The sequence below is a fragment of the Lampris incognitus genome, chromosome 11 (genome assembly GCF_029633865.1).
Source record: "Lampris incognitus isolate fLamInc1 chromosome 11, fLamInc1.hap2, whole genome shotgun sequence".
Lineage (NCBI taxonomy): Eukaryota > Metazoa > Chordata > Actinopteri > Lampriformes > Lampridae > Lampris > Lampris incognitus.
This window is the reverse complement of record NC_079221.1, coordinates 31,652,578-31,668,348: the sequence shown is the minus strand read 5'-3', so window position 1 is coordinate 31,668,348 and position 15,771 is coordinate 31,652,578. Positions and strand designations below refer to the sequence as shown.

The 15,771-nt window shown below is 43.9% G+C and overlaps 1 protein-coding gene across 1 annotated transcript in view; it reads left to right on the top strand.

The window, feature by feature from the left end:
- LOC130121196 (melanoregulin-like) overlaps positions 1–15,771 on the top strand; it is a 23,295-nt gene extending 7,524 nt beyond the window's left edge. The window contains exons 3-6 of the mRNA XM_056290066.1: positions 349–610; positions 6,638–6,728; positions 7,029–7,195; positions 15,694–15,771. Coding sequence (XP_056146041.1) covers positions 350–610; positions 6,638–6,728; positions 7,029–7,195; positions 15,694–15,771 — 597 coding nt within the window. The 5' untranslated portion in view covers position 349. The remainder of the gene's footprint in view (positions 1–348; positions 611–6,637; positions 6,729–7,028; positions 7,196–15,693) is intronic.

Sequence of the window (15,771 nt, the reverse complement as noted above, 5' to 3'; positions counted from 1 at the left end):
TTAGCTTGGACTGAGATTGCAGTAAGGTCGAGGTAGTAGATGTTCGTGGTCGATGGACTGTCTTGGGAATGATTGATAACGTTCGTTGAGGATATTTGGGAAGGGCTGATGGGTGCATCGTATGCTCTCTGCTGCTGCCGCTATGTGCAACACAACAAAGAGGAGAGGAATGCTATTTTATGGTAGGACTTTTTCCCCCCCTGCTTTCCCCCCAAACCTTCAAGTAAAGACAATTTACAGAATGCATCAGCATTGTCTTTGAACCGTCCAGGTCTTATTTTATTGCTCTGTAATCTGGTTCTGTGGTCTCAGTCGTCTCTCTTTTATCGTTGTCTTTACTTTCACCAGTATGAAGACCACCAGAGTTCCCTGGCAGCCGGTGCCAGTGTACAGTGAGTCCAGCGACAGTGACCCAGACCCAGGTGATGAGACACTGTATAGGCCGGAGCCTCCAAGAGGGAGTCCCTGGGACACCCCAGAGAGCCAGAGGAGCAACACCTTCACATGGCCCATTCCAGACAGCCCCCAAAGTCCTACCATAAGACGAGAATCTGACAAGGAGTTACAGGCCCTCATCAACATGAGAAACCAGACGGACAAAGACACTGAGGTGAGTGGGGGGGGGGGGGGGGAGAAAGAGAGACAGAGTGAGAGAGCGAGAAAAAGAGACGGAGAAAGACAGAAAGACAGAACAAGAGAGAGAGAGAGAGAGAGATAATACAACATGTACACAAGCACCTTTATGGGGACAAACACACTCAAGTGAACACTCATGCTTAATGTACCTACACAATCCCACACACACAGTCAAAGATGACCCACACCCTTCTCACTCACACACACACACACACACACACACACACACACACACACACACACACACACACACACACACACACACACACACACACACACACACACACACACACCAGTTCTACACATACCTCTGCCTTCTTCCACAGTTAATTCCTGGCCAAGAGGCAGATGCCATGATTGAATCAAGGCAAGAATCAGAATGTTCAATTTAAAGTTCATTACTCTAATCACATTAGTTCAACATATAACACGATTTTTTTCTCTCTCTTTTTTTCTGTCTTGGTGAAAAGAGCTATGGTTTCTTTTCTAAAGGTTTACACTATTCTCCCTTCCTTTTAAGGGACATTTTAGCTAAAGCGCATCTCAACATCCTCGGTGTTTGTTTAGGGCTGCCCATTAAATTTGTTATACATCACATTTTTATGGAAAATTGCGTAATGAAATGTAACATGATAAACTGTCAAAAGAATACTTCTATAACAGGAGAACCTGGTGGTCAAAACCATGTGTCTAAATAGTGGATGGTTTTCAAATGTAAAATTTCAAAATGTTTTTTGCAAGTTGCACTAATTTGATCATGGCTGTGAGTCATTTTTGAACTAAGTTAAATCAACACTATATTCACAATACCGGGCAATCAGTCAACTTTGAGTAAAGGTGTGTACAGACAACTGTTAATCCAAACAATGCCCGAATAATACAGGGGTGAGATTTCAGTTTACATACATAAAAAGGCAATACTAGGGCGTCCGGGTAGCATAGTGGTCTATTCCATTGCCTACCAACACAGGGATCACTGGTTTGAATCCCTGTGTTACCTCCGGCTTGGTCGGGTGTCCCTACAGACACAACTAGCCATGTCTGTAAGTGGGAAGCTGGATGTGGGTGTGTCCTGGTTGCTGCACTAGCGCCTCCTCTGGTCGGTCTGGGCGCCTGTTCAGGGGGGAGGGGGAACTGGGGGGAATAGCGTGATCCTCCCACACGCTACGTCCCCCTGGCAAAACTCCTCACTGTCAGGTGAAAAGACACGGCTGGCAACTCCACATGTATCGGAGGAGGCATGTGGTAGTCTGCAGCCCTCCACAGATTGGCAGAGGGGGTGGAGCAGCGACCGGGATGGCTCGGAAGAGTGGGATAATTGGCCAGACACAATTTGGGGAGAAAAAAAAAAGGGGGGGGGTCAAAAAAAAAAGGCAATGCTAACATTTTAAACTTTAATGGGAACATATTTTCTGACACGCTTGGTAAATCCGCCTCATTCGGTTCTGGTGTTTTGCATGCAGCATGCCCTCCGTGACAAACACAAAGAACCATGGGATGGACATCACCCAGCTCTGTCACCCGATGGAGGTTGTTGTTTGTCTTAGGAAGAGAACATGGATGCCTCTGAAGAGACTTTTATTAATGGTTGTACTAAAACATTTTGTGATCCCCTCTACACGTGGCATTAACCTCCTCTGCAGATAGCTCTAGACACAATTCATCCGTATTAAGAGTTATTGCTGGCTTTAATATGTCTCCGGTGCCCACACTGAGATCTAAGTGCCTTTTTTTTTTTACACACACAACCAACCTGCATCCACTCATCTAATTACATCTAAACCTGGCCATTCTCATCTAAATACATCTAAACATGGTCATTCTCATCTAAATACATCTAAACCTGGTCATTCTCATCTAAATACATCTAAACCTGGCCATTCTCATCTAAATACATTTAAACCTGGCCATTCTCATCTAAATACATTTAAACCTGGCCATTCTCATCTAAATACATCTAAACCTGGCCATTCTCATCTAAATACATTTAAACCTGGCCATTCTCATCTAAATACATCTAAACCTGGCCATTCTCATCTAAATACATTTAAACCTGGCCATTCTCATCTAAATACATCTAAACCTGGCCATTCTCATCTAAATACATTTAAACCTGGCCATTCTCATCTAAATACATCTAAACCTGACCATTCTCATCTAAATACATTTAAACCTGGCCATTCTCATCTAAATACATTTTAACCTGGCCATTCTCATCTAAATACATATAAACCTGGCCATTCTCATCTAAAGCCTCAGTGTCCAGAGGACTCTTTGGATGTGGGAAACATTATTATTGTTTTTGATGTAACTGGAAGTGGTCAGGCTCACATCCGGGGAGCATTTAAAGCTGTTTTTTACATGGTAAATCCATTAGCCAAGTAAAATCCAATCACAAATGACATGTTTGCGCCAGATGTAAAGGAGGCCTGTAAATCTGTAAGTCAATGACAAGATGTTTTGTGAGGACGTCTGGTAGATTGGAAAGACTACCAATAAAACATGTACGCATGCACACACGCACACACACACACACGCGCACGCACACACACACACACACACACACACACACACACACACACACACACACACACACACACACACAATCTCTCTCTCTTGCTCCTTCTCTCTGGCAGTTTAATTGAATCATCCAGTCAGGAGAGGACACGGTCTCACTCGTTACAAGGTGGCCTTTGTATCATTGTCGTACAGACTCTTTGCTCGTCTCGAGCTCTACCGTCACTCACGTTTACCTGACGAGACTTTTCCTGGATCTCACAGTAGTCAATTAAGATGGGATGACCTTTTCCTGAAATATTTGGCCTCACAGGAAAAGCATTAAGTGTGGCAGCAAGGAGACTACAAAAAAACAAAAAACAAAAACAAACAACCCCCGCAACAATGCCTACTCCAAGCACTTCAAGAAATAAAAAATCAATATAACACCACAACTACTTTACAAGCTATACATAGTATACTGTTGGCAAGGATATGCTTTGAATATATGCACGATGTGCCCAATACAATGAAATATACATATATCGGTGCTTTAAGCATCAGTAGAATATCCTACTGGTTAGCAAAAAACAAAAACACTCAAGAACACATGTAATAACCAACTGAGAATGAAAGAAAACAACAGGTTTGGAAATATGAGACAATGTCCTCTGTTGGCACATAATGTGATTTCAGGCGTTAAATGAGAAACAACAGTAACTCAGTAAGTTATAGTTCTATAGTCTCCACGTGATCACATGGGAAGATTTCTTTAAATCCTAAAAGAGAGAGGAACGTGTGTTTGAACACATAATGTGAGAGATGGTTGTCTGGGGTGAATAGCGTGATCCTCCCCTGCGCTACATCCCCCTGGTGAAACTCCTCACTCTCAGGTGAAAAGAAGCAGCTGGCGACTCCACATGTTTCGTAGGAGGCATGAGGTAGTCTGCAGCCCCCCCCCCCCCCCCCAGAGTGGCAGAGGGGGTGGAGCAGCGACTGGGACGGCTGGGAAGAGTGGGGTAATTGGCCAGATACAATTTGGGAGAAAAAGGGGGAAATTCTAATAAGTAAGTAAATAAATAAATAAACAAATAAATAAGAGGTATAAATGTGTGTGTGTGTGTGTGTGTGTGTGTGTGTGTGTGTGTGTGTGTGTGTGTGTGTGTGTGTGTGTGTGTGTGTGTGTGTGTGTGTGTGTGTGTGTGTCAGCCCTGTGTGAGGGCCTGGTAGCCTGTCCAGGGTGTCTCCCCGCCTGCCGCCCAATCACTGCTGGGATAGGCTCCAGCATTCCCGCGACCCTGGGAGCAAGATAAAGGGTTCGGATAATGGATGGATGGATAAAAAAATAGCTTTAAATGACTGCAAACATGATCATTTTAGGTGAGATGAGGCTGTATTTCCCCCATAATGCTTCAACTGCTGTGAAACGATGAGGTTTCCAGTGATTTGCCAGCCTTAAACCTGATTCATAATTCAGCATTGTTTTTAGGTTGGAGAAAAAAAAAAAAAAAAAAAAAGCCTGTTTCCAGGAACACATAACGGAGCTGCAGTAAAGACCAGCGGCTAAAGCTGAAGTTAAAGGTCATGCTGCAACTGAAATTTAATCCAACTGCAGTCAATGGACACACCTCTCTGTCTAGGTATTTTCATTTTCAAGCTAAAAACATGATGAAAAAAAACAACTTTGTTGTTTTGTTATTTTTAAACTGTGTAAGGTGGCTTTCACACATATACATCATTTCGAATGGACTGGATTAACTTTTATTTATTTTTTAATACTATGTTTATTGTGTTTCAAGATTTTTGAACATCACACACATGCTTACACACAAACACGCAGGTGTACAGCTCAGCTCACACAAAACATGACGCAGGCGTAGGACATCATTGTGCAAAACATAAAATCCAATCCGGAGCCACAGGTTAAATGTCCTTGCTGCAAAGGTATAAATATGTTATACTATAGCCTTTTCTTTCTGATACAAATGACATGTAGAGTAATCACACAGGATCCACGTCTAATTGGGCTCCCAAGATCTTCTCAATCTCTGGAACGATCCTAACCCAAAATGCCTGTGATCGGCCAAAGCACCAGAGGCCATGTGTGAGGACATAGACGGGAAGAGGAGGGATTAAAAGAATGTCTATGATTGGGACAGATATATGTGTAGAATTAGTACTACCACTACTACTTTCGGCTGCTCCCGTTAGGGGTCACCACGGCAGATCATCCGTTTCCATCTCTTCCTGTCTTCTGCATCTTCCTCTGTCACACCAGCCACCTGCATGTCCTCTCTCACAACATCCATAAACCTCCTCTTTGACCTTCCTCTTTTCCTCCTCCCTGGCAGCTCCATATTCAGCATCCTTCTCCCAATATACCCAGCATCTCTCCTCCACACATGTCCAAGCCATCTCAATCTTGCCTCTCTTGCTTTGTCTCCAAACTGTCCAACCTGAGCTGTCCCTCTAATATAATCGTTCCTAATCCTGCCCTTCTTCATCACTCCCAATTAAAATCTTAGCATCTTGTCTGTGAATGAGAACATTCACAGACATGCTAACTGACTCTCACCTCCACACTCCTACCCTTCCTCCTCTCCTGCTGTGTCTGGACATGCCTTCCCCCTCTCCTTCTCCTTTGCCCAATAGTAGCATAGTTTCCACCGGCACCCTGCTGGCCAAAAGTACCAGTGGCAGTTGTTGGTAACCTGGGCCTCGACCAATCCGGTATGGAAATCTGTTTTATGATGCACATGTTTGATTTGGCAAAATTTTATGCCGCATGCCCTTCCTGATGCAACCCTCACCATTTATTGGGACGGGTACTAAGAATGCACTGGCTTGTGCATCCTCAGTGGCTTGGTTATGTGTAGATTAAGTATGATTATGTTTAAATTGAATTAGATTTTGCATATCTCCAAATATCTTCATCATCCTCTGTTGAAACAGATAACTCCTCTGACACATTCTCAAACCCCTGTGAGTCAATAGCAGAGTTACTGCTCAGCAGGCCACAGAATGAACCTACAGACGTGGAAATGATGCCCTCTCTGCAGGGGACTTTCTTGGATCTTCCACCAGGGTGGTATTATGCATAATATAAAAAATTATTGGTAAAAATCTGGAAAAAGTCCTTCTTTGATAGGTGATATATTTGACCATTTGATACTTTTCATCAGGGATCCTGACATCCCTGATGAAAAGTCTGGATTATCCAACATGGGAATAAAAAGAGAGGTTTTATATTTAACGGGGATAGGGTTACTACAACTGTCCCATATAAACTTGGCATTGGCCAATATGAAATAACCTTGAGCAGTTCAATGTAACATTGTTTTGGACCCTGGTTTTGACTTTTAAACAGCGTTAAATACCCTGAAAATGGATATTATTTTACAAAAAGATTACATAAAATTATATGTCTGTCTGTGTGTGTGTGTGTGTGTGTGTGTGTGTGTGTGTGTGTGTGTGTGTGTGTGTGTGTGTGTGTGTGTGTGTGTAGGAATGGGAGAAGTTGAACTACGATATACACTCTCTTCGGTGTGTCAGACGAGAGGTTGGTGCTCGATGGCGGAAAATCCTACTACAGCTAGGTGTGATAATCCTCCATCTTATTCCAGTCTATCTCTTTTTTTCAGTTTTACTTTGTTATGCATACTGTGTTTTTTCAACAAGTACTTCAATATACTAAGTTATACTGATCTGCTAAGGGACTCGGTTAATGCAGTCTATTAGTTCAGGCAAACTGACCTCTGTTGTATGCGGCTCACATTAAACTTTATTCTACTATTACAACCTCATGTTTCTCCCTTTCTCTCTGTCTTTGCTTCCCTAACTCTCTCTACACACACACACACACACACACACACACACACACACCTTCTTCTGTGCAGGTTACCAGTGTGAGGTGGAGAACTTGCTGTGTGTGAACAGACAGAGCCGGCTGAGCAGAGAGTCGGAGGACTTTGGCAGAGCTCGGGAGCTTCTACAATATCTTCTGGACCACACCGCTTTGTTTCCCCCGGGACCTGGACCCAAGAACCGATACCTCTACGTTATGGTGAACATGCACGCACGAATGCATATGCACACTCATGCACACATTTACACACTTTTCTGATCGTCTGCATTGTTTTGGACACTAGTGAGGCCTACCCTGTTTTTTAGTCATATGCTATGGGGGGGGGGGGGTCAGGCAGCAACAAAAGCAGTTTGTGGCCTTAAATTCCCCTTCATATCAACTGAAATACAACTTTGGTCACTTGATCATACACAGACATACACATTGTTATTTTCTATATTTTCAGAGGGACTGACAGCTTAATGGGACGTGAGTTCACTACCGCTTATAAGGAGACTAAAGATGCAGAATTACAGATTTAAAGCAGAAAGTTACATGTTTACTTTCACTGAATCCACTTTGAATTAAACTTCAAAATAGCTCAGAAACAGGACCTACTATACACTGATCAGCCAAAACATTAAAACCACTGACAGCTAAGTGAATAACATTGATTATCTCATTACAATGGCACCTGTCAAGGGATGGGGTATATTAGGCAGCACGTGAACAGTCAGTTCTTGAAGCTGATGTGTTGGAAGTTTGAAAAAATGGGCAAGCATAAGAATCTGAGCAACTTTGACAAGGGTCAAATTATGATAGCTAGATGACTGGGTCACAGCATCTCCAAAACGGCAGGTCTTGTGGGGTGTTCACGGTATGCAGTGGTCAGTACCTACCAAAAGTGGTCCAAGGAAGGACAACCAGAGAACCGGTGACAGGGTCATGGGTGCCCAAGGCTCATTGGTACATGTGGGGAGTGAAAGCTAGCCCATCTTGTACAATCCCACAGAAGAGTTACTGTAGTTCAAATTGCTGAAAAGGTTAATGCTGGCTATGACAGATAGGTATCCGAACACACAGTACATCACAGCTTGTTGTGTATGGGGCTGCATAGCTGCAGACTGGTCAGAGTTCCCATGATGACCCCTGTCCACCACCGAAACCGCCTACAACACATGAGTGTCAGAACTGGACCATGAAGCAATGGAAGAAGGTGGCCTGGTCTGATAAATCACGTTTTCTTTTACATCATGTGGACGGCTGAGTGTGTCTGTGTCATTTACCTGGGGACGAGACGGCACCAGGATGCACTATGGGAAGAAGGCAAGCTGGTGGAGGCAGTGTGATGCTCTGGGCAATGTTCTGCTAGGAAACCTTGGGTCCTGGCATTTAGTCCATGGGCCAGACGATATTTCGGTACACTCAAGGTGGCAAAACTTACTTATAATTTTTGAAAGGATCCATGTCTGTAGATGATATTTTGGTATGATAACCATTCCTGAGTGGCAGCTGTATCACAGTTATCAGCTCATGAAGTTAACCACCCGCTAAACTAAATTGCATTTTAGACGCTGGTGCATATCCTGGTTTAGCCTCATGGTCAGGACATTTTTCAATGTTCTATAATATTGTCTTTGGTATCATTTTAAAGGGGACCTTCTTAGCTTTCATTCAAGCCCTGTTGTGGATATTTCTCACAAATATAGAGGTCACTTGAGCTCTTCAACCCGTCAATAACACACATCTTTCTGCAATGTTCGCCTAAACTATATACTTTCTTTTAGCCCTGTGGCATCTAGGAATATCAGGGACACAAAACACAAAAACTGGAATACTCACAGGACTGTAAAGATTCAGGAAATGTATAATATACCCATACTATTTCATTGTGTGAGGTGATTGTGAGCCTTAAATGAGAACTAGACCAAAGCCAGTTAGGTCACAAACTGGTCTCTATACATTTATTTAAATACACAATCAAAATACATGATAAAAAGGAATACCATAGTGAGGTAGTGAACTATTTTAATATTTTAAACAACATTGACATTTACATATACTTAGTCAATGATACATGTAATCCCATATCATTAGTGGGTATATGTAATGGTAATGGGTAGGGTAATGGGTATATGTGAATATGGTTACCTTATTGTTATCAAGCTCTGGGTAACCAAGTCCAGAATCAACATCCTGTGCATCAATAGACTACTACCACAGTAATACCATCAGAATCATCACACTGTCATTCATCAAACTGCTCGTTTCTCTCATCATCTGACTCCCCAAGTTCAAAGTCCAGTTCTGGACCATCCTGCTGTTTTTGGTTACTGCAGGTCTGTAACCTGCACATGTCTGTGCATGGAAGTCCATTTGACAGGCACATGCAGCTCGGCATTTTGCATGAATGCACACACTTGCATGTTAGCATTTCCAAGACCACATCTGGTGCAGGTGGGGAGCGCATCCAGTAAATGGCCAGCTTGCCTTCATCGTCTGTCCATCCATACTCAGTAGGGCTTGGCACCACAGGGTTAGCCTGCAGACAGCACTTCCATATTGCTGCCTGATAGTTGGCTCATTGAACATGCATAAAGAGACAGTCTCTACATGGTGGCAGCTGGCTGGACTCAACCTCTCCCGTTTTGGTGCAGAAGAGCTGGTAACGCAGTTTGTTCACCTCAGCAGTGCTGCTATTAGCAACATACATCCGACAGGTGAACTGCTCAATTTTCTGGAACAGCTCATCACTCACATTCCATGTCTGTCCCAGTTGACTAAAAGTCTCTTGGCAGGAAGTGTGCTTTCTCACTATCTTCAGGGCATTCAGCTTCCCTCGACCAGCGAATGCACTGACAGTGTCGCAGCCTGTGAAGGCATGTAAGCCAATTAGGCTGTCACAGATGCTGTCTCCAAGTGAACTTGCCAGTTTGGTGATGTCGACAAACCGTGTGCGGTTCTGAGTCCCACACTTCTGGTAGATGGGACAGGTGATGTCCTTCTGGAAGCCAAGACAAAGCACCATGACATCAGTGTCCTCAGCTGTGATGATAACTGACTTTGAGCCCGCATTTGCTGCATGCAATGCATGCAGGAGCAGACGGGTGTCAGCTTCTTCATGTGTGGAGTGCAGTTCTGCTGCTTCCTCACACCCATCTTCTGTCAACTTGTAGCAGGTTTCCTCACAGGTCATGTACAACACCTTGCCATACAGCATAGCTCTGTATCGTGGGAGTTTCCACTCTTCCACCAGAAACTTGATGAGACTGGTCTTGTTGGAGGAACTGCACAGAAATGTTCTCCACTGCTGGACGTGGTGTCCCCCTGCAAGATTCTTGTACTGGAGAGTGATGTCTCCACCCCGGTTCAGTCGTTCAGCATCTTTGATCGAAGTCTGGTGATAGACATCAAAAACAACATCAATCCTCCCACTCTGTGCTCCCTCATGGAGGACCTGGGTCAAGGCTGACTCTGCCACCTGTGCAAAGGTTTTGTTGTTGCCATTCATTTTTTGGACCAGGCTCATCCCATCAATGATGGAAGTAGATGGGATTGGGATGTCTTCTGCAGGAGATACATTCTTTTCAAGCTCTCTGGCAAGTGCAGCCTTGTTTGTTTTTCGTAAGGACCCATCAGCATTTGCCAGTGCCCATGGTAGTGGGCCCAATGAGTAGGCAAGGACATCCTTCAGATTCACCTTCCTGCTTTCAGCCACCAGGATCATGTGACTGAAAAGGTTTCTATCTGCCTTCAGAACCACATCCTGTGCTTTCTTTCCATGAGCTTGTTTTGTGCTGACATTGGAGAATGTTTTCAGACTTTGCTTGGTCATCTTGTCGTGGAATTTCACAGGTGGTGGGTCTGCATCTAACCTTGTTTGCTGGAATGCTTGGCAGGCCTCTTCTCCTTTCTCAAGAGCTCTCAAGAGATCTATGGTCACATCAGGTGGAACCATGTTGCCAGTGGAGAGGCTAACCAAATCAATCTCATCAGGGGACATAGGATTGAGCCAGTTATTCTCCATAAGGTCCATGAGAGACTGGACATCTGCTTCATCTCTCTTGATCCTTGGACTCTGTAGATCTGGATGAGACCATTTGCACCTGCCTTGACCTGTCAGGTCTCTCAGCTGTCTGAGGTACATGCTTCTATACTCAGCTGTGAGATAATATTTGGTCACAGCTCCTGGCTTCAAGCTGAATCCCTTTGTCCCTCCAGCTGTTTGGGTGTCTTTGTTCACCGTTTCTTCTATAGCTTGGTCAACAGGGATTCGGCCAAAGGGATTGGTGGAGCCCAGTTGGACTGAGAAGCCTCCTTCCATGAATTCTGTGTACACATCTGGGTGTGTGATGGGCAGCTCAGACATCTGGGCGTAGTAGTAGGGGAGGTAGCATGCATAATTCATCCTGTCATAAGCAAAGCACCATGGGATCATTGCTCGAATGCTAGCCAAGTGTAGCACCCAGTCTCCCTCTCTGGATGCTCGGATGAGCCCAACAAGATTTCAACCATGTCCAAATAGGACATCCAGAAGTTCGAGAGGCTGCCGTTTCCACCTCTAAGGAACTCACGGTAGACTTCAAATAGATCCATGATGCGTGTACAAGAGCTGTTCTTGAGGACCTCCTTCAAAGCATGTTGTGAGACTTCTTTCCCAAGGCTGTCAATGGTCTTCAGTGTCTCATTCAGGTGAACCATGTCATTCCTGTGAGTTTCTTCCAACCAGGACAGGAAACCATTCAAGGTCAGTCGCATGAGAGCCTCATACAGGAGCTTGTGTAGTCGCACTGCCCTGTTGTACTTGCGGCCATCCATAACACCAGCAATTGAGCCTTCTGCAATCATGCCAGACTCAATGCAGAGGTCTTTGAGTCCAGCATCTTGGAAACGCTTTCCTATTATTGCCAGCAGTGTGCAGATGGTGTGGAATACCCCAAGCCTAACGATGATATCATGGAACTTGTCATGGTGTTTCCATGTGATCTCGACAGCCTTCGCATACAGGGCTTGGTCAAAGACACAGACAATCTTCCTCAGGCCTAAGCACTGCATGATGCTCAGTGACTGGTTAAGCACCTCGTTGACAGTAGACATTTGTGTCGCTGGAGCATTGACGGTAGGCAGATAGCCTATATTGTCGGGGATGACCGTCATCTCTCCTCGAGTCAGGATGTTGAAGCCTGTCCAGCTGCTGACTGACTGTTCTTCTTGTTGTGACATGCGTGCTAGGACCCAAAGAAGGTTTTTCTCTCTGGCAAGCTTAGTATTGGCTGCAGTATCGGCATCTGACTTTTTGCTTTGTGGTGGCCCTACCCGTCGTCCAGCATTGTAAGTTGGTAACATTAGTGGGGGTCCATCAATGCTTCTCTTCTTTGTTTTGGGAACAGTGGGCATGGGTTGGACAGGAAGTGGGTTGACTGGCTTTGCTTGCACAGCAATCCCATTGACTCTGTGAGATGTTCCCTCACCACTGACAGTTTCTTCAAGACGGTCGATATTGTCCCAGGCTAAAGTTGTGAATATGCCAGGATGGATGTTAGCTGGAAGGGCAATGCCACTCCCTGATGATGAGAGTTTCTGCAGACACAAGGCAGTGTTGATCTCTTCCATCTGTGAATAGGACACACTGTGACCAAGTCGGTTGAGGATGTTTATCAACTCTACATTTCCTGTCAACGATTTGACACTGAATGGCAGAACAATGTGCTTGGAAGGCTTGGTATTTCCACATGTCACTGCATATACTATGTCATGGCCAAATGACTGCAGAAGGCACTGCACTCTCTGGGATGCATGATCAGGATCATTTGAGCCTGTGAGTAGAGAGTACAGGAAGATAATGAGCGACTCTGGAATGGTAGGACATTCTGCTTCTGGTTTGACTTCAGGCGGCCAGGTTTGAGGAACATCTTGACTTTTAATGTCTGCTCTCAATTTGATGGCTGCTTTGGCTATAACATCTTGTGCACTGACACTTTTCAGGGTCTGCAGCTCCCTTTTGAGAGACTGATTTTCTTTGGCAAGTTCCCTCATGGACAAGTTATCGGGATAGAGGAGGAAATTTCCTTTCTCATCAGGGAATATCTGCAAGGCTCCAGCAAACTCACTCTCCAGGTTTCGCCTTATGTGCTTCTTGGTTGATTCCTTGACTTGGGCAATGCCTTGGGAGTTCATTGAAGCTACCAGTCTAGAAGAGAGATCAGTCATTGTCATCACTTGAGGATTGCCAAAAAGCTCCATCCTGATGAAGAGGAACAGCTCATTGTATACCTTATTCACAGCAGCTTCATACTGGGCTGCAGCATCATCATCTTCATTTCTGGCAACCTCTCCTTTGGAAACCTCTTCTTTGGTGTAAAGTCTATAGCATGACCTGTGGTAGTGCCCTTCAGCTGCTACAAGGTCTCTACTCACAATGGCAAGGATTCTGCTGTCCCTTTTCTTTGTGGCTGCACTCCTGATCTTTGCATCAGCTCGCAGTTCTCGACACTGCACCAGTACTTCTCTCGTATTCTGTCTCTTGGAATATTTGCTGTTTTTCTGACAAAATATGCACTCTGCATCATAAGTCCTAGATGTACTTGGAGCATGTCGAGCTACACTCTTAGATTGTTTCTCTTCAGCAGAGACACAACTTTTCTTTTCTTTTGCAAAGGGCCATCAAGAATTTGCTTCATAGTGAAGATACTGCGACACTTTCTGTGGTAGTAGATTGCTGGAATCTGTCCCTCAGGAATGTCTTTTGCCAGTTTCAAAACTGGTGCATGATTTCGTATCTGAGCTGCCCTGAGCAGAGTTCTCCATGAGTCGACACTTTGTAGTGAAACCAGCTTATCTGTATCATCAGAACAGTGGATAATGCACTCCACCCGTGGGCGCTTTGGTATTGGGTAAAAACTTGCTTGTTCACCAGTGGCCATATTCAGTCAGTTTTCACCTGCCACATACAAACAAATGCATGTAACTTAGGTGTATGAACACTACTAAAACAAAGTTTACTTTGCTTCACCAGCGTCATATTACCATTATTTATCTTACATAGCCACAAATAGATACATTACCTAGTTGCTATGCAACAGCTGTATTTTGTCCACATGAGGCCGCTAAAATCAACACAAGATGAAAGTTCCTCGTAGCCACTTTAACTAATCATATTAACATATACATTAAAAGAACATGCTAACATTATGGGAAATTAGCTTACAATCTTCTCCAGAGTGAGACAAGAAGATAGATACCAGTTTCCTCTATATGTGTTTAGTAGAAAGCTATCTGGCTGCACATTAGCCTAGCTTAGCACAATGAATGGAAGTACACAGTACTGGTTATCCTTGGTTGTTGGCCAACTAAGAACTGTCCCAGAGTTTAAGCTAGGCTAATCAGTACCAGGGGTGTTGAAATGCTATATTTGTAAAAATCTGGGAAAATACACAATCGTGAGAGGCACAGAAACAGGTTTCCTGAAAGAAAAATGAAATAGCTGCTCATTTGGAAAGGTTATCATGTATTATTTTACTTCTGTTAGTGTACCAAATAAAATGGCACCAGTGAAGTTGTGTCACCTTGGGTGATATCGATATCTGGTCTGACCCATGGACTAACTGGCTTTGGTCTAGTTAGTTTCTTAGTAATAATGCCCTTCTAATTTAAGGTTCACAATCACCTCACACAATGAAATAGTATGGGTATATTATACATTTCCTGAATCTTTACAGTCCTGTGAGTATTCCAGTTTTTGTGTTTTGTGTCCCTGATATTCCTAGATGCCACAGGGCTAAAAGAAAGTATATAGTTTAGGCGAACATTGCAGAAAGATGTGTGTTATTGACGGGTTGAAGAGCTCAAGTGACCTCTATATTTGTGAGAAATATCCACAACAGGGCTTGAATGAAAGCTAAGAAGGTCCCCTTTAAAATGATACCAAAGACAATATTATAGAACATTGAAAAATGTCCTGACCATGAGGCTAAACCAGGATATGCACCAGCGTCTAAAATGCAATTTACTTTAGGGGGTGGTTAACTTCATGAGCTGATAACTGTGATACAGCTGCCACTCAGGAATGGTTATCATACCAAAATATCATCTACAGACATGGATCCTTTCAAAAATTATAAGTAAGTTTTGCCACCTTGAGTGTACCGAAATAGGAAATTTGGGGCTCTGGCCCATGGACTAATTCATGTGGATGTTACTTTGACATACACCACCTACCTAAACATCATTGCAGACCAGGTACACTCCTTCATGGCAACGGTATTCCCTGAAGGCACTGGCCTCAGGTGTTTTTAATGGTTTGGCTGATGGGTGTGTGTAAGACTGCTGATCACTAACAAGTTAAAGTTGGAAACCACAGAACCGAGACTATTAAATAGCTGCACAAGGTATGATAAGATATGATAATGCAGCCACAGTAAACAACTGCTCTATGTATCCTTCATGTCTACCTCCTACTGTTAATCTCAAATCCATACCTCTCTTTCATCCTTCCTCTTAATTTCTGTATTTTCTCCTGTTGTTTCTCTCTTTCTCTCTCACATTCCTCTCTTCCCAACCTTCTCACCCGTCCTCTTGTCTCTCTACCCTCATCTGCACACCCCTACCCCCATCCAACCACACCTGACCCCGATCATCCCTTGTTTACGTTGTCTTTTCTTTTTCCTGATATCCATTTTTCTCATGCTATCCTCTACCTCTCTTCTTTTCCTCACCAGGATCGCCTGATTTCTTTGGACAGCGCTGAAGACTTTGTCAGACTGGCCCAGCAGAAGTACCCCAAGACCAAAGGCTGA